At 44.2% G+C, this 19,651-nt stretch overlaps 1 protein-coding gene across 2 annotated transcripts in view; it reads left to right on the top strand.

Moving 5' to 3' along the window:
• Positions 1–18,661, top strand: part of ATP6V1A (ATPase H+ transporting V1 subunit A) — a 33,427-nt gene extending 14,766 nt beyond the window's left edge. Inside the window, exons 4-15 of one of the 2 annotated variants that reach the window (XM_090053853.1) lie at positions 637–851; positions 1,726–1,863; positions 2,346–2,497; positions 3,913–4,075; positions 7,384–7,492; positions 8,346–8,468; positions 8,556–8,670; positions 10,250–10,313; positions 11,076–11,279; positions 13,396–13,490; positions 14,812–14,983; positions 16,437–18,661. In XM_090053853.1, the coding sequence (XP_089909979.1) occupies positions 637–851; positions 1,726–1,863; positions 2,346–2,497; positions 3,913–4,075; positions 7,384–7,492; positions 8,346–8,468; positions 8,556–8,670; positions 10,250–10,313; positions 11,076–11,279; positions 13,396–13,490; positions 14,812–14,983; positions 16,437–16,529 (1,643 nt within the window). In that variant the 3' untranslated portion in view covers positions 16,530–18,661. The other variant, XM_090053859.1, reaches the window with a different exon arrangement.
• The last annotated feature ends 990 nt before the right edge of the window (positions 18,662–19,651 follow it).

The following is a 19,651-nucleotide window of genomic DNA, read 5'->3' as shown; positions in this document are numbered from 1 at the left end:
AGCCACCAGTGTGAAGTGCCCCCTGCCTGCCTGCCTGTCCTGCAGCAGCCGTGGAGTACAACGTCACACCTCATCATGGCACAACACTCCCTCCCATATCAGGTCCCACCTACTGGGCTGTGAAGGCAGCTCCTGTCCAGAGCTGATCCAGCCTGGCTACAGCCCTGCACCAGGCTGTGAGCACAGAAATCTTGGGGGGTGCATGCCACCCCTGCCTTCCCCACACACTTGCTCTTTCTCACACACTGGAGGGCTGGAGGTGTGGGGCAGTGGGTTAGGAATGAGAGGGCACTGGCAGGGCTGTGGTTGGGAGTGAGCATGGGCAGGGCACCAGCATATCAGGGCTACTTAGCACCACAAAGCAGGGGGGCAGTTGCAGCTGGATCAAGAATTAATCCAAGAATTTGCAATTTTTAAACAGGGAAAACCAGAATCTCTGAATTGTGGAAAGATGATCAGTCCCTTGTCTCTAGAGAATGGAAACTTCGTTACCTTGGTAGTTCCAACCCAAGACAATAACAGGCAGTGTATACAATTCCACAGTTGGAACCAATGAGCTGGCCAGATAAATAGTCTATTCTGGTAACATGCACCCTCTCTATAAGATGTGTTTTTTTCCTTAACTGGCCTCTCTAGCTGGTGTGTCTGTAGGAGATCCTGTACTACGTACTGGCAAGCCTCTGTCAGTGGAGCTGGGCCCTGGCATTATGGGAGCTATTTTTGATGGTATCCAGAGGCCCCTGTCAGACATCAATGCTCTGACCAAAAGTATCTACATTCCCAGAGGTGTCAACGTGTCAGCTCTTAGCAGGGACATCAAGTGGGAATTCACACCTTCTAAAAACTTACGAGTAGGTTACAACAGTTGCAAAATCATGCTGTTGGGCTGGGGCACAAAGTGTAGAGGTTATGTGGCTCCCAGGCTATTTATTTGAGAGGGTGGGTATAATTATGTACAGGACATTGTGGTGGACTGCAGAGGGACCATGAAAACAGGTAATGAATGTCTGTGCCTTTTAATGTAGGGATGTAAAAGATACAGCTATGTCATCTGGCCCCATGCAGGACCAGTCCAAGACCTTCCCATGTAGCACCTTCTCCAGTCAGAGTGCACTGTATCTTGTGGGCAGGGGCAGCCAAATGCTACATCCAGTGCAGTCCCAGACCAGCCAGAGCAAGTGACATATGCACTGGATCCAGCATGTAGGGGTGGCAGGGGTGCTGCCCACATGTCATTCATTCAGCCCTTGAGGATATAGGCCACTCATCTGGCCTGCAGGACCAGATGAGTTTGACACCCCTGTATTAATGTAAAGCTTTTGGTACCTGAGTGTCTTTTATAATGCAACAGAGGGTGTTAATTCCAATAATTCCTCTGTCTCTTCAGTAATAACAAAGTTGGTCTGGACAGGGAGGCCAGGGAATCCCTTGTATTACACAATACTTGGACTCCTGCCTTAGTGTTGTAACCTTTGCATATAATGATAACCATTCTTGAATATTGACAGCATGCTTCCAGCATGCTATCTATTCTGATAGCATGATTCTGTTGCAGATCTGGTAAATGATACAAATAGGCTACTGTGTTGTTAGTATATTTAGGGAGAAGATGCTCTTTGTGCTGGACTTAAACCTGTGTACTGCATTTTGTGGAGTCCTGATGTTAAACATAGATGCTCTAAAAATGAAGTGTCTGTACATGACAGAGATTTGTTCTGATTCTAGGTTGGCAGTCACATCACTGGTGGAGACATTTATGGAGTGGTGAATGAAAACTCCCTCATCAGACACAAAATCATGTTGCCCCCAAGAAACAGGGGTACAGTAACATACATTGCTCCTCCAGGGAACTATGATGCTTCTGTAAGTTTGCTAAACTTCAGTGCATGGTGTTCAGCAGGTGCATGTGCCTTTCTTGCCTTATAGCTCTAGTTAAAATAGAGATGCAGGTCACCTGCTGCCAACAACATTTGCCTGAGTATCTTTTGAAAATGAGCTGCTGTTTGTTTATGGTTCAGCTGGACAAATTTAGATGTGCAGTGTTAGCTGTCCCACAGTGAAGTCATGCACTTCCCCATGTATGTGGAGAGTTCAGTGGCATTTTGTAAGTACTGTGGCGTATGAGAGTTCATTTGAAGCTGAGGCTTCGTACTGCTGCTTGACTTCCCTCTGTGTACAGTATTTGGGGAAGTGGGCTTCTGACAGGCTGTGGACAGAATATTGAGGTATTTGAAAAGCCTTTGTAGACTATCCAGATATTAATGGTGGTAATTGTTGATGGGTTAGTTCCCATTGGCTCAGCATTCAGCTGTTCACTTACATGAGTATCTGCTACCGTCTGACAGGATGTTGTCTTGGAGCTGGAGTTTGAAGGTGTGAAGGAGAAATTCAGTATGGTCCAGGTCTGGCCTGTACGACAAGTCCGTCCTGTTACTGAAAAGTTACCAGCCAATCACCCATTGCTGACTGGCCAGCGAGTCCTAGATGCACTCTTTCCGTGAGTACCACCTGTGGTTTTGTAGAGTATTTTTGCAAAAATATGATCTCCACTATGAGTCCTGATTGCTTCTTCCTCTAGACCAATACAGCTACAACCTGCATACCTGTGAAAGAGAAGCACACTCCTCCAGGTGTGTGCAGGCAACTGCATGGTCCCTGGCGAGTGGCACCCTGAACCGTGCAGATACTAGCTGCAAGGCTGCTTGCTTCACAGAAACTCCAGCCTAGCTTTCCCATGGGGCCTCCTTTTAATAAATGTAATAAATGAGCAGGAGGCGTTAAAATATCCTTTAATTTCTGAGTCCTGCAGGGCATCGGAGATGCAAAGGGAGGGGATTTCCCTTTTGCAAAGAATATTTCTCCCCCCCTTTCACTCTATCCTGACCCCCCACTCTCTCCACTGCACTCCCATGTCCTCTCTTCTCAATCTTCCTGCTACTTCTGCCAGGTAGCGCAGCCCAGAAATGCCTGTCACAACTGCAGGGAAAAGGGGAACAAGGTTGGGGACAGCGTGGGTGCAACAGGTCAGAGCTGAGGTGAAGTAAGGAGGGGAACACAGGACTAGAATAAGAAAGAAGGTGGGTTGGGACAGCGGGGCCAGCGCTGGTGCCTTGCTAAAGGTGTGTATGGGAAGCCTGTGCTGTGTCTGCCTGGGCAGTACTTCTGTTTGCTCATGACACACCAAAACAAAGAGGAAAACTTAAAAATAAAACACAATTACCTGAGGAGGCTACAGGTGTTACAAGTCAAGGTCTTTATCACTGAAAATGGGACTGGTTTAGATCATCAGGAAGACCAGAAGATAGGTACTTAATTCAGTGGGGGGCTGAGGGAAAAGATGGAAGCTGGAAAGAGGATTTGTTTAATGAAACGTTTTAAAATAAGGACTTGGTTTTTTGCTGTATAAACATCTGCAGCTAGTAGGGACTTCAGGGAGTTGATGCCTGGAGCACTTGTTTGTTTAAAATACAGACTTCAGTGCCTGACTTGGAGGGAAATGAAGTGTGACAACTTTGGCCCTAATGTGTATCATCACATAACCATCATGATCTCAAGTTTTTTAGCCTGTGCATTTTAGCCTGTGTATTTAGCCTGTGCATTCTGGAGGCTCCTGTCTACACAAAAGAGAGGAGATGTACTCTTTTGGAAGTACCTGGCTAGATTTGTACAGGTTTCATACTTCACTAACAGCAGTAAGCCATGTTGGTGGAGGCCAGCATATTCTCTCATGTTTCAACAAATAATATAAATGTTCTGGATCAGAAGCAAAAAGAAATCCCTGTGTTGGCCTTGCCTTTGTGCAGGCAAGTGGAATAAGGTGGCTTTGGAGTGCCAAGAAGCAAATGATTTAAATGTATAATTAAGAGAACTGTTTTCTGACATTAAAATAAACTATAGTCTCTCCTTACTCAGGTGTGTACAAGGGGGTACAACTGCTATCCCTGGGGCATTTGGCTGTGGAAAGACTGTGATCTCACAATCTCTCTCAAAGTATTCCAATAGTGATGTCATCATCTATGTAGGATGTGGAGAGCGAGGAAATGAGATGTCTGAAGTACTGAGAGACTTTCCAGAGGTTAGTGTGAAATTTCCTAGAAGCCAAGTGTTTTGGGAAGGGTCACTACTGTGGCGCTATTGTACTCATTGGTACAGTGGCTTGACGCAGTAGGTGGTGTTGGCACTTCAGCTGTCATGGGTTGGATTTCTTGTGCCTTTTTGGCACCTGAAAACGACTTGGCAGTTGATTTTAATGTCTGCTCCTGAAGTCATTACCTACCTGTGCATTTATCCAACTTCTTTTTTAAAATAAGGTCAAAACATGCCATGAAAGTCTAATTGCCCATCTAAAGAGAATCTTTTTCTCAAAGTTGTTGACGGGGTTGGTTGGTTTCAAATCATTGATTTAAATAATGATTTAAATCACAGATAAAACCATGATTTAAACCATTGATTTAAATCAAGTTTCCCACTGATACGTCTTCACATATTTCTTAAACAATCGTGCAAATCTGATCACTAAAACATGTCAATTTAAAACTCGATACAGCTTTTTTACGACGTCTGTGAATATAACAAATAATGAAATATAAGGCAAAATAATGAACATATTCTCATATTAATAATACCAACGATGAAAATTATCTCTGTGACTGCAGAGGAAGCTACTGTTGTGAAAAATTGACTTAGCAACTGAAGGAACTCTGTTTCAAGGTGTCTAGCTAATGATTTCCACCAATTCAGGGGAGTGACTTTGTTCAAAACTTCATCAGTAAACATGTACTGTTTAAATGGCTCCCCTCCAGCCCTGAAATTTATTATGACTGGCATAACAGGGGAGTGATTTTTGATATGCCCGTGCCAATGGCAGCATCGTCTTCTTCAGAAGTTAGGTTCAGGTTGAGAATGAAGAAAGAAATACCCAACCAGAAACAATGTCTCTTGAAGTGCCTTCCATATTTTGAGAGCATCAGCAATGCAGCAACAATCTTTCTGAAGTTTAAGGCTATGGATATAGGTTTCAGTATACTGAGCATATTCTCTATATTCCTCCTTAATCCAGTGCTAGATACTTGGGAAGAGATACTTTCATCTATTTTATCATGGTTTTCTTCACAATTATTTATGAAAACAAGCCAGTTCTTAATAAATTGTTCAAAGCAGTCAACCACAGAATTCTATCAGACATCTTGAGGGAGAATTAATTTGGATCCTCCTGTTCTCTTCAGTGAAGCTGAAGCAAAGTGGTTGTTATGGAAGTATTTTGCAACTTCAGCAACATTTTCTTTTATACCTGGAGAAGTACTTAAGACTTTGGCTAAAAGATGCATTAAATGGGCACTGCAGCCATATGTTATTAAGGAGCATCCTTCTGTTTCTTCTTCTAAGTATCTTCTCATCTTTGCCATGTTTGCAGCATTGTCTGTGACAAAACTGCACGTGACAGTTGAATTTTTGTTCACAGTTTATTACAGTGTTCACTGCCACTTCTTTTAAATGGTCTGCTGTGTGGGCATTTCCCGATGTTTCTGAAAGATATATGCAACCCCATCTTCTGTTGTCACGCAGGCACATATTACTGGATCATTGTGTATATTGCTCCATCCACTAAGGCTTAAACTGGCAAGTTTTTCCTCAGTATTTCTTACATACTGTTCAAGTTCCTTCTCTTACACTGTATCTAGCAACTTTCCACCAGTGTCTGCTCTACCACGTGGAGTACCTGGTCGTAAGGACTCAGCCATGTCAATGAAGTGTTTATTGTTAACAGTGCAAAAAGGGGAATTTGTGGCATAAATGAACCAAGCGATCTTTTCATTTATGGTGTCTTGTTAGTATTTTCTGGTCCTTACTACAAACCAATCCAGAGTGGTTGTCGCACTGGATGATGGAAATCTTCTGCTTGCTACTGTTATTTTGTTGTCTGAAATGCATTTAGTTGCAGCACTGCTGCTAGCAGTACCAACTGATGACTCTGAAGTTGCTGCAGATAGACAGTCAAAGTCTCTTAAGCTTAAATGGAATCCTGAGACAAAAATGATTTTTGAATAGTCATTCTTCTCAGTTCTTCTCACTCTATTACTCAATCATTTATATTTTTTCAGCAAGGATGTAGATCAGATTCTAAAAAAAGCTAAGACTGACTGCACTTTGAGTGCACTTTAATTCTGGAGTAAGCCCCATTGAACTTACTAGCACTTCTTCTTCTGTTTTTTGAGAGAACCAGTATAGGATGGGGGGTTCCCTTGAGAAAGCCGAGTTATGCTGAAATAAAATAGGGAATAGATTTATGGCATCACCATTAAGGTCTGGGGCCACATCATGAAGTTCCAAAATAAGGGACATGTGTTATGAAATATAAAATAAGAAAATGACACCTGGTGGCAACTGGCAACTCTAGATTTCCTTTGCTGCACCGTTCTGTACTGTAAACTTGGGTGATAGATTCTAAACCTAGTTAACCAATTAAGCTAGACTTTTTTTCTTTAGCAACATCCAACATAGCAAATGGCTTGGGAATTTGCTTGTTAAATCACACTTATACTAAAAGGCACAGAGAGAGTCTTGAAGAATGATGCATTGCAAAGTGAATTATTTTATTTATTAGCCAGTTGATCCACATTTGTTTTTCAGACACATCCACATCATTTTCTCTCAATAAGCAGTTTTCATTATGATGTTTCATTCTTGCAGCTAGGCCCTGCATCTCCTCCTTCCACTGATTATACTTGACACATTTTTCCTTTTTCACCCAGGAAAGAAATTTCTTCAAAATATTCCCAGATAGGGTCTCTCTTGTACCCAGAAGCCATGACAGGTTTTCTGGCAAAAGTGTGGGGGAATATAGGAAACTGAATAATGTCATCCATTTTTCTTTCCAGTCTACTACACTGTTCCTTTCTACTCTGTCTCTGTCCTTTCCTATATTGTCTCTCTGTCTTTAAGACAGTGTCTAAACAAACTCCTTTGCCTTGGTTGGCCCAGCTTCACCACCATATAAGCACAGAACAACAATCCTAACAAATACCAGAGTGGAAGATCACCACTTAAGCCAAATGAAGATCTTGCCACAAGAATAAATGTGAAATTATCAATGAATTTAAGTGGATATCAAGAAGTCTGTAACTCTGGAACAGCGTTTTAAGAGCTGTAGTGAGGGCAATAAATCTAACTCATTTTAATAACATGCATGATCAGTTTAGAGAAGGGATTATAGGATGTCATCACCTGCTACATAGCAAGATACTGTATTTGATGAGCCAGAAGAATATATCCCTCTTTGCAGTGCAGTTGCCAGGATGAGTTAGTTTTTCTTTTTTCTAGAAACTGTACAACATCGCAACATGCTGAAAATAATATATATATTATTTCTCTCTCATCTCCTAGCTCACAATGGAAGTTGATGGCAAAGTAGAAAGCATTATGAAGCGAACTGCTCTGGTAGCTAATACCTCCAACATGCCTGTTGCTGCTAGAGAGGCCTCTATTTACACTGGTAAGAGTTACAGGGGAAGTGGAGGCTGCATGGGACTGATGACTACTTACACTCATTTCTGGTTCCAGGCTTACTCTCAAAGGTTGCTGAACATCGGAATGCAATTTTTCTAAACTGTTCTTACCCCAGTCAGTGTATTGTGACACTTTTTGGTCTTCTGTTAATCCACAGCCCAGGATTTGCATTTGACATTATTTGGTCTCTTGAGAGTGCACCAGGTCAGATCTTGTGATTTTTATGGTATTTGTTTCTGTAAAAGTTGGCTCATTCTGGAGAGTCAACTGTCCTATGATCTTTGGCATTTTTCACAGACAATGGTACCTTTACCGTAACTGTGTAGATCTACCAAAGTAGATAGTAGATGGCTCCCTTTTGTTCAGTAGATGTTCCTTTTTGTTTTATGTTGGAGTTCTGAACCACGAATTTATTTACTGAATGCTGTTCGGGCAAAACCTGATCTCCATTAAAAGTGCAATGTGTCAGGCTAAGATGTGGAGGATACATTTCTTTAGAATTGAATACCCTTCTCTGCATACAATCTGTTGCACAATTGCAGAGGCAGACATACAGATAAAGCACAAGTGACTGAGCAACACTGTGCTCATCCCATTGAAGAATGGGCCCTGGGAACAGATTGCACTCTGGAGAGAGGGAGAGGAGACCAAAGCCACAATGAAGCTCTTGGGAGACCAAAGAGAGAAGTTCTCTGCATACTTCACCATCAGAATCTTAATTAGTACTGCAATTATTGATGAGGTTTCCTGGAAGGGGGCGGGGGGAGGGGTTAGGGAGGGCTTGTGAATCTGAGTCTTGCCTGAATTGTCAATGCTGTTTTCCCTTGTCTCTGTTCTAGGAATCACTCTGTCTGAGTATTTCCGGGACATGGGCTACCATGTCAGTATGATGGCTGATTCCACTTCCCGATGGGCTGAGGCCCTCAGAGAAATTTCAGGGCGTTTGGCTGAGATGCCAGCTGGTGAGCAGTTTAGCTTCTGACTCCAGCCTTAGGAATAGTTCCTTAAACCTGCAGTCATCATCTGACTTGGCTTTGTGTTGTTTGCAGATAGTGGTTATCCAGCCTACCTTGGTGCCCGCCTGGCCTCTTTCTATGAGCGAGCTGGCAGGGTGAAATGTCTGGGGAACCCTGAGAGGGAAGGCAGTGTCAGCATTGTTGGGGCGTAAGTGTTAAGCTTTCTGGTTTTACCCAGTTTGCAGTTCAAGCTGTTTGCTTTGTAGGGGAATGGCAGGTGCCCCTCCTTGTCTGTCTGGAAAGTTGCTTTGCCTTGAGGAGCAGCCAGATGAACAGACAAGGAGAATCTACAGGGCTAAGGGCCCAGAACCAAGAAAGGAAACTTTCTTGGTATGCATATAAAAGGCTTTTATAACTACCATGATATGCTTTGGGGACTTCAGGTAGGGCTTACAGTGCAGGCAGGGAAAGGTCTCACGGGTGGGACAGGAAGGCCCTTCTATGTACCAAGACAGCCTAAATAGAAGAAGGTCTGAAGCAATCAGAATGGGGACTTAAATGGAAAGGGTTGGGTGGGTGCGGGTAGGAGAAGTAGTGTATGGGCATGGTGTGATGCAAGATGAGCTTATGCACGCAGGGAGGGTTGGAGGGGCATAGAGCCCTGACAGCTGTGACAAGTCTTGAATCCTTTAAATGACTCCCCTGCATCCCAGTGAAGGAGGGGACTGGCCTAGTGAAAAAGACAGGCAAAGAAAAATCTTTAGAACACTTGTAGATGGCTTGCTAGTGAGCAGAAATGGCTTTCAGCATGGGGTAATGGTATAGCTTCGTACATGGTCAGGCTGACTGGGAGTTCTAGAGAGAGATTGCACCCATCTTCACTCGGATGTCACCACACATCACATATGCACCACTAGAAGGGGGTGCTTTTTCTCAACTACATCAAGCTTCCAGGAAAGCTAAGTGAATTCTGAATACCCTGAAAAACTGAATTTTCTCAAGTGTTACAAAGTGCAGTTGCTTTCTAACTTGAGTGGCTGAATTGGCTTCCAGAGCCCTAAGAATCCTTGCAGAAAGGAGTGCACCTTATCACAGAAAATAATCTGCATAACAACCTGGTACTACAGGTTGCAGTGTGGGGGAACATTTCCTGTTTCAGGAATAGTCTGTTCTGTCCCTACCTTTCCCAGACAGTCTTGTACTATAACCTTAAGAAGTCCTCAGTCTTCCTTTCTCCAACCTCCTTCTCAGCTCAGTGAACTCTGCATCACAGCCTGGAGCTATTGAGGCTGGAATGGGATGTTAGACAGATTCTACCAGCCAAACAACTGGATGTGCAGTGGGATTAGTTCTCCCTGTGGTGAGAAGTTGTTGCTAGTTGATCACTAATTTGGACTTCTTGTTTTGGAAGTGTCATATGCCTCTTCTGACCTTGTTTTTTTTTGGCCTCTAAGCACATTGCTTGGAGCTGGTATTAAAAATGCAGGTATTCTGCTGCCTTTTCTGCACCCTTGACTCCTGGATCCTGTCCTGTACCAAAACCTGCTTGAACAGTCATGTTTTGCTTAAACCACTAAGTGTAAAACCAGAGCCAGTGTTCTACTTTCTGCTTTTCACAGATCTCCTAACCTTGGTGTTTTGTTGAAAAGTAGAAAGGGTGAGGGGAGAGGGAATGATAACTATCTTGGCTTCTTTCCCACATAGAGCTGTGTGGTTATGTGTTTGAAATTTCATCCTAGCTCTGTATAAGCACTGCTGACCACTGCTGCTTTTCTCTCTCTGGTCAGTGTGTCTCCTCCTGGTGGCGACTTCTCTGATCCTGTCACATCTGCTACTTTGGGCATTGTTCAGGTACGTTCCAGTTGGTGGCAGTCTGCTTAGAGTTTCATTATGGCTTCTCAAATAGGGCTTGAAATAAATGTAGTGTACCAGAACCACTTTCACTCTGTGACAACTGTGGTGTGTGGAATTGTCCTGCAGCATCAAAGCCTGCCCTTGTGAAATGGTCTGAACACAGGCCTAAGAAGTTACTGCATGTGGAGAGGCAGCGAACTCTTTCTTCAGGCTTCTGTTGATTGATGATTGTTCAGGATTATTCATGGACTCGGGGACATTCTGGTCCTTGGAAAGCGAGAGTGGGGGTGGTAGCCTTCTGCTAGGATAGGATGGCACGAGAAAAGGCTGCAGTCCTCCTGGAGGAGCACTTAATATTTGGGGCTTTACCATAGAAACCTTCTCTAGTTTAAAGAGGACAAGGCTGCATATCTTGGGAAAAGAGTTGCTTTGGATTCTGGCATGGAGTTAAACCCATGTAGTTTTGCAAATATTGGGGCTGACCTGGGGCAATCTCAATTAAGACTGTGTAGTGCTGGGCAAAGGTCTCAAAATGAGCATGGAATTGGGTACATCACTAGAGTTGACTTGTAAGAGGAGGGGCTCTGAGGACCCCTGCTATAGTGCAGTTGGGGTAGTTAGAGGAAGGTTTAGTCTTCAAAGTCTTTTCTGGAGGAATGAGGTGGCCTTAGCTGTATTTGCTAATGCAGAAACATGGAAAATGCAATGCATTTAAGTACTTCTGAGAGGAAGATGCACTAACCAGTCTGGCTTTGGTAGGTTTTCTGGGGCTTGGATAAGAAGCTGGCTCAACGCAAGCACTTCCCCTCTGTCAATTGGCTGATCAGTTACAGCAAGTATACACGTGCTCTGGATGAGTATTATGACAAGCATTTCACAGAGTTTGTTCCCTTACGGACCAAGGCCAAGGAAATCCTGCAGGAAGAGGAGGACCTGGCTGAGATTGTGCAGCTTGTGGGGAAGGTGAGTGACCAGCATACCAAGAGGATTGGACCAAAAGAAATCTCATGAGGTTCAGTAAGGACAAGTGCAAAGTCCTGCGCTTAGGATGGAACAGTCCCATGCACCAGTACAGGCTGGGGACCGACTGGCTAAGTAGCAGCTCTGCAGAAAAGGACCTGAGCCAACAGTGTGCCCCTGTTGTGAAGAAGGCTAGTGGCGTGCTGGGCTGCATTAGTAGAAGCATTGCCAGCAGATTGAGGGAAGTGATTCTTCCCCTCTCTTCAGCACTGGTGAAGCTACATCTGGAGTACTGTCTAGTTTTGAGCCCCCTGCTACAGAAAGTGTCCTGGTTTGTGTGGTGTATATAGAGGTGATCGCATAATAGCTCAAAATGAGGTCTTGCTCTTGTTTATTGTAGGGGAGTGTTGGGGCTGTGTGGATGTGAGTGGGTGGGTATAGGGTTTGTGGATATGGGGTTTGTGGGGTGTGTGTGTGTGGAAGGGGAGGATGGCTGGGGTGGGGTGGTGAACTATATGCATAGCAGTGAGTGTGGTCTGTTTTTCCCCCCCCCCCACAGGTATATGGGGGGGGTGCAGTGTTTGGGGGTGGTAAATGTGGGGAAGGGTTTGTGGCTATGGGGGGGGGGGGGTGCATGGGAGCCCCCTGCACCATTCAGCCTCTGCTCTGCAGCACCTCTGCCACCACCAGAAGTGCACAGCCCCAGCACACCCTGTACCCACTTTGGATTCACCAGATCAGCCAGAACCCAGGCACAGCTCAAACCCAGGCTGGCCTGTGCCACCTGCCTGTGGTGCATCCTCCTGCCCCCTGAGCATGCAGCAGGGCTGGGGCAGCTCCATGGCTGGACTACCTTTCTAGGCAGCCGGGGCAGCAGCAGCTCCTGGCTGCTGCTGCCAGCGCCAGCCCCAGCCCCATGGTACTGGTGGAGAATCCATGCATGCAGCCCTAACCCCATGTGCCCTGTGCCTGCTCCAGGCTTGCCAACCCAGGCTCAGCAGTGGTGGCACAGGGCAAAAGCTGGTGCTCAGTACAGGGGGAAAGCAGGGGAGTTGACTTGTGGAGGGAGCCCCCACCCCTCACCTGCACGCACGCACACACATACATCAGGCTGGGAGGGCTGGCTCCATGCTAGCATGTGGGGCTCCCAGCACTGCAGCCAGGAGTGCATATGCTGCCAGGCCAGGTTGGGCTGGCTCTGTGCCTCCATTTAGGGCTCTCTACACTGCAGGCAGGAGTTCCCCTCCCCGCTCACTAGCTGTCCAGTTATGCACTATTGTGCTCGGTGCCTCCACGTGGGGATCCCAGCTGGAGTGCCAGGAGCTTCGTGGAGGTGGAGCCTGCCCGGCCCAATGGCGTATGACTTCTGAAAGCCCACCTCCTGCTGGCTTTCAGAGGGGTGGCCTTGGTGATAGTAACTGTTTTTTGGAGGGGGCCCGCAGACTGGATAGAATGGCCTGGCAGGCTGTATTTTCCCTATCCTTGGGCTAGAATGAGCAAGAAGGGCAGGATTAAGGCAGCCACCAGGAGTATCACAGCCGTCCTCAGGGCTGATGCTGTCCTAGATTCTTTTCTGTTGTGCTGCCATCCAGCTAGTTATTGCCCATTTTATATTTGTGTTTTTGATTTATTCTTCCCTGAGGTGTAGCATGCCAGCATTGAACTTCATCTTATTGGCTCTTGTCCAGCTTCATAATCTCTGGGGATATTTTCTGAGTTGTGCTACTGTCCTCCAGTGTTTTGCAGTCATTCTCAATTTCATGTCTGCAAATTTTGCTTGAAGTTTTCTATTCACACATGTACTATTCCAGCATGTGTTCAGTACACAGGCTATCAACACCTTTTAAAAAGAAACTCATTTTGCTCATTAGTTAGTATTAGAAGGAATGTGTACATACTTAGTTTTACCGACTATTGCTTGTAGTCCTTTTGCTGGCAGAATGATAGGCTTTGTAGCAGAAGGAAATATTTGAAAGGTAAAATTTTATAGGAAGCAATGCTGCCACACGCATATGGATAAAAGCACTGGTATAATGATCCCTCACAGTGTGAGGGGGCCAGTGCAGAGTGCTCCTACGTATGGGACTTGGCACCCGACTAACTTTGTTTTGCCTTCTAGGCATCCCTGGCAGAAACGGACAAGATTACCCTGGAGGTTGCCAAGCTAATCAAGGATGACTTCCTGCAGCAGAATGGCTACACCCCATATGACAGGTGATTCTTACATTTCATCATTTCTGTCCATTTATGTTTGAAAGTAGCCTTCAACTTGATGGGCTGCTAGGATTTGTTTCTATACTGGTCAGAGTGATTTTTTTTTTTTTTTTTTTTTTTTTTTACATGCAAAGCCCCCAAGCTGTTCTTTTCTAGGAAACTGGCTGAAGGCCAATACTGGGAGAGGCTCAGGGTGCCAGCTTCTGATACTATGCGAGGTGGCTTGGCTGTTTCTTGAACAGTATACCCAAGACTTCCAGACCCAGCAGCCTGATCGATTGAATTAAACCTCAGTTCAGTGTGTGTGTGCAGTATCTCTTGGGAAAGACAGAAGAGGACCGTCAGCTGGCATTGATTGCTACACATCCCAATAATACACTGGGAACTGAAGTAGTTTGTTTGGTTCAGTCCAGTTCTCATTATTGAGCAATGGCAGCCCATCGACAACTGGCACAAATGCTCCTCTCCACATTTCCTTTGTGTCTGTTACCATCTCTTTCCAGCTTTTGAACAGTCCTGTATCGTCTCTTCAGCTTCTCCTCTCCCCTTCCTAAAATTATCACCCCCCCCCCCCACCCAAATACTGTGAAGTGTTTCATGCCCTGTGGCACCAAGTTGCAGTGTTCTGCCATAGCAGCCTTTGCTCTGAGCTCTTGGGGCAGGGATTCTATGCTAACTATAGCCCAGAGCAGCAGTGCATTTATAAATGGCTTGGCATGTTGGCATCCATCTGTCCATTTAAGAGTGCCTTTGGCTTTTACTGGACTTGTCCAAACAGGGAGGACTGGTGTCATAGAGTAACTCCATGGGATGCAAAACCTCATGGGAGCTCCTTTTTTTTTCCCCCCCACAAGCAGCTGTTGAGAATGGATGTCCTAACCAAATAGGACAGGAGAAGAAAAGCATTGATGTGAGCTACAGTAACAGATGAAATGACCTCATGTTCTGCTGTTGCCCATTTTGTCAATGCATGGGGAGAATGCGAGTCTGCAGTGTGGAAGGCAACTGTATGCTAATACAAGCTCATACTGAGACTCCAGTTTTCTCAGTGCAGTAGTTGACCTCCATTTCTAAGGGAATCATTGCCTCTGGGTTGTACCACAAAGTGTCTGTCATTCCTTCTAAAGGCTCAGGGCTCAATATGGACTGTTTATGCCATGTTGTGGTGTATTTATCATAGGAGAAGTAGACCAGTAGTCTTAAATCCCACCCAGCAAGAAAAACTTGGTTGTGAGAGGGTCATGTTAGACCTGAAAGCAGACACAACTGTTCCTTTGAAAGTAACTAGCTATTTATCATAGGCTGTACCTTGCTCCATTAGGTTCTGCCCTTTCTATAAGACAGTGGGGATGCTTTCCAACATGATAGCATTCTATGACATGGCACGCCGTGCTGTAGAGACCACCGCCCAGAGTGACAATAAGATTACATGGTCCATCATCCGGGAGAATATGAATGAGATCCTCTACAGACTCACCTCCATGAAATTCAAGGTATACTTGTGGGAAGACGGGCAGGAAGGCACTTTCTCAGGGTCCCTATGACAACTGCAGGGCCTCTTAAAAAAACAAACAAAAAAAAAAAAACCATTGTCATGGGATGCTTGCAGACCTCCTTAGAGAAGAAATTATTTCCCAGATGGATGCTTTTTTTGGGGGGTGGGGAGGCAGGGAAGAGTGAGAGGGACCGAGAGAATGGTCGTTCTTAGTTGAGCGGTCTTGTGTTAGCCATCTAAAGGTATCCAAGAATTAAGAGGAAGAATCTGTGTTTTTAAAAAAAGTAAAATAAATAAAAACAAAATCAAGTAATCATCTAACAAATGACTGGCAAGCGCCATACAACACATGAAAGGAAAACAGCCATGAAAACTGAGGGAGGGAGGGGGATTTCAAGACTGGCACAAACTTTTTAAATGCTCCATATTCTACAATCTGACATGTGCCTTAAAGAGTGTGGGGAAATAGTTGGCACATAACAAGTCAGCCATCTAGGCACCTCTGTGTCATATAGCTAAGCCATTGCAGTGAGTATGCAGGGTTAAGAGCTGGACAAGGATTAAGAGTTGGATGAGGATCCACCAGTCCAGGTCATCATCACAGGCTGCCTATTAGTTAAGTTCCTGCAGTAGAGGCCCCATAGCTTGCTTGAGAGTAAAGCTACAAATTCTCTTTCTACCTGTGAACTGAAAGCAGTGAAGGGCCATTGTGGAGCCTCCAGATGGCCAGAGCATGTTCTTGAACGTGAGCACTTGCTACATTACATGAGACCAGCTTTGTTTGAAGGTGCTGAAGTTGACTCCTGTACTTCCTTATTTAATTTTTTAATTCTTTTTTCATGCAGAATTCCTCTGTCAGCAAGCTGCTTATTATACTTTAGCTTCTGGTTAGAGGGAAGGGAGGTGGTATTCAGTCATGGCAATCCTGCTGTTCCTCGCATGACAGATTACTGCTTCTGAGTCTTACTGCTGTCCTTTTTAAACCAGTGGTTCTCAACCTGTTTGCTACAGTGGGCCATACTTGCAGCTCTCACTGTGTTTGTGTGGGCTGCACCCACATGACTGACTTCCTCTGTATCAAACAAAAATTTGTTTTTTAAAACATTGGGCCCTACCCGTGTGCTGACTGGGCTGTAGGTTGAGAACCCCTATCTTAAACTGATGGAAATGAATTCAAGTGGAAAAACAACCTGTCCAGTCTTCTGCATCCTGGCTGGGAAAACCTACTATTGTCAAAATGCTCTTCTAATTGGGTGGGGATAAGGGTGAGACGGGAGCTTGGTCACCTTTAGAGGCAACCACCAGGATTCAGTCTTGAAATTAAAGCTATAAATGCCTGCTGGGCAGTGAAGCAGATGCAAGTTCTCAGGTCAGGAAGAAGTTAGATCAGTGGTGTGGACTGCCAGCCTGGGTGAAGGCTTGATCTCTGTACTTTGTGTATTAAATTTCAGGACCCAGTCAAAGATGGTGAGGCAAAAATCAAGGCGGACTACGCTCAACTCTTCGAGGACATGCAGAATGCATTCCGCAGTCTGGAGGACTGAGTTCCGCCTCTGCAGTCCACTCCAGTTTGTTCTCTTTAGATTCCTCATCTTGGCTCCTCTGCTTCCCTACTCTGTAAAATCAATCCAAGAGTACCTGATAACCCTATGTTTTCCTGTTCATACTCAGTGGGTCTTTATAAAACATTCCTTAGTTTGTGTTTTGGCCTTGCTCTGCGTGTCTGAATTAGTGAGTGGAGTTGGTGTGAATGGCCTAGTAGAGAGTTAGAGAAACACTTCTAAGCTTGCAGGATAGGACATACTCATTTTTTCCTTCTCCCAGTTGATGTGTGCATTCTCTGTGGTCAGTACTCCTTGGGGAAGTAAGCCAGCTGAGTTGTACTGGTAGAAGAGGTGCAGATCTTTGTCCTGGGACATGCTATATTCTGAGGTAGTAGCTTGAAGGGCATTTGGGCCTAGCATTTTGCTAGGTGACTTCAAAGCAAGAAATGGGAAGTTTCCCACTTTTTCAAATGGAATTGATTATAATATTCCAGTGATGAGTTGATGATATTAAAAACTGTGAGTTCTTTAGTGCAATGTCCCTTCTGCAGCCTTTTACTGAGCTGTATTACAGCAGTTGTACTGAACTTCAGTAGATTTGGAGAACCCTGCAAGAAGGATTAGCTAAAAGGAACATGTGAAAGCAGCCAGTCTGTCTGCCAGCATGTGAGAACACTTATTTTCCTACCTGTTACATAAATAGGAGTGTTATACTCTGACAGTTAAAATTGAAGCCATAGATGCTTGACTATCAGCAGCAGGAACTTTTACCTTCTCTTACCACTCAACTACTTTAGTATGTGAAGCTTGTTACAGCTGCTTTGTATTATAGGACATCATGAGCCATGATGATCCTTTTTCTGTGTGGACCAAGAATCGGTCCTCCTGCAAGTGGTGCTCTGCTGCATGCCATAATATTTGTCTTCAGTGCAGCATTCAGGTCATCCTTATGACAAGAAAGCCACATGCTTCCAAACCTTTTTCCCCTTAGGATGCTGGTGTGATTTGGCTCATCTGTCCAGCCTCTTTGTAAAAGGAATGTTCAGTGCTATGCTTTCTCTTTGGAAGGTTGATAATTTAGAGAACACATCTAGTGAGAAGTTGGTGACCTTGTTCTTTGCATTTCACTCTGAACATGGTTTGCTCTAAAAACAACTACTGCTTCTATTCAATGACAGAGTGAGTGTTGAGGAATAGAAGCCTTTTCTCATTAAACCTTGGAGCCAATAGTTGCACCATTGCTGCAGAATGGAAGATCCTAAAGAATCTGACAACTTTCTTTTTTTTTTTTAGCTTAATTATCATTGATACTGCAGTTGAAATTTAAAAAAAACCCAACCTAATGCTACCCAGCACTGTAGTATTAGAGTTACTCCAGCTAATGTCTTCTGAGTAATCACCACTGAAGGTACTGGTGCAGAGACATCGTGAATAACAAATATTAATTTTGAAGTAAAATTTTCTCTCCAGCAAGCTGACAGCTTTAAAAGCAAAGATGCAAAAAGCTGTATGTGCACTGTGGACCAATCAATAATACTCCCAATTGGATGCTATCCCACTGTCTGAAATGGAGAACCTGGCTGATTCTTCAGTTAGCATTTGAAGATTCTTTTGATTTCTCAAAGCCAACATAAGTATTCCAGCTGATGCTTTGGTAGTGAATGATTAAGTTCAGTTCACTTAACTTTCAGTGTATGCTCCATGTTTTAGGATTGATCATATGAGTGAATAGTCACTGTGCAAGCCTTTCTTTGAATTTTCATTGTTCATACTCATCACCACTACTTTTGTAGCACTTCATGCTATCTGGATGTTCTTATTTCTTTAATAGAGGATGCTATAAACCTTACAACAAATATGTAAGATGATGCAGTTCTAATATTTATTGTGTTATGCCTGGCCCTTGAGTGTGACCAGTTAAACACTTTCTTATATTTTTGTTTTGTGTGTCTGTTTTCAGTGTTGAAATTCTGATGTTGCTGCAGTTTTCCGTCCTCCACATGAGGAGGAAAAGGGGATGAGCAAAATTCAAACCAATATCTATTTTTCTCTGTTTACTTCATTATGTATGTTGCTGGAAGTTGTGTAAAAATTGGTCAAGTCCAATGAAAATAAAAAATGGATTTAAACTATGCGGGTCTTTGTCCAGTTTTTCTGATGCAAAAGCAAGGAAGCCTGTAAGAAAATGGACAGTTTGCCTTGAGCAAACTAAATTTTTACTGACTACTACAGCTCCTGTAGTCCTTGTTAGGCTTGTAGATTTCCCTTCAGAAAGGAAAGCATGTTGTACAGCATCAAAATAAGAATAGTTACTGGGGAAAAAAAATTAACAGACCACTTACTCTAGCTGAACCTGCAACTGCAATAGGATAAGAAAAGCATGGTTTTGAGGAACACACTGCTAATATGATACACAACATTTCATGTTAAAATAAGTGTTAAAATTCCACACATGACAAGTGGGCAGTGTAAGAAGTCTAACACTTAAATAGTGGAAAGTGAAAAATAGAATTCCCACTAGAAGAGACTAGCACAATTTGTTAAACATCTGATTTAACAGTTGGACAAAGATGTTCCCAGCAGGAAAGACTACTCCTATCCTTTTGTGAGTGAAGATGAAATAGAGCCTACTTGGAGGAAATTCACTACTAGACCAAATCTACTTGTCCTGCTCCTCCTACCTTCTATGCTGCTAGCCAGGGGAAAGGATGAGGCACCAAGCCAGTTCAGATAGTTGAAGGAAAATTTAGCCTTCTTCCTCTACAAAGGAAGGAGAGAGAAGAAAAACAGCATGATACAGATTCTGAACTTCATATGTTGTAGGGTCAGAAAGGACCTGAGCAGATCATCAAGTCTGACCCCCTGCGTTGGCAGGAAAAAGTACTGGGGTCAAACAACCCCAGCAAGGTGTTTGTCTAGCCTTGTCTTAAAGACCCCCAGGGTAGGAGCCAGCACCACTGTGCTTAGAAGTTCAGAAAAGCAGACTTGGAATTGGCAGAGAGAATCCTATGGGAGGCAAGTCTGAAGGAAAAAGGCAATATTAAGGATGCAAAATCAAGCCATCGTGATATGAAGCAAGGATAGGAAGTGGAGCAAGAGACCAGCCTGTCTATACAGCGAAC

The sequence above is a fragment of the Crocodylus siamensis genome, chromosome 1 (genome assembly GCF_052110815.1).
Source record: "Crocodylus siamensis isolate JL-2025a chromosome 1, ASM5211081v1, whole genome shotgun sequence".
Classification (NCBI taxonomy): domain Eukaryota; kingdom Metazoa; phylum Chordata; order Crocodylia; family Crocodylidae; genus Crocodylus; species Crocodylus siamensis.
Note: the sequence above shows the minus strand (reverse complement) of the source record. Positions and strands in the feature narration are given on the sequence as shown.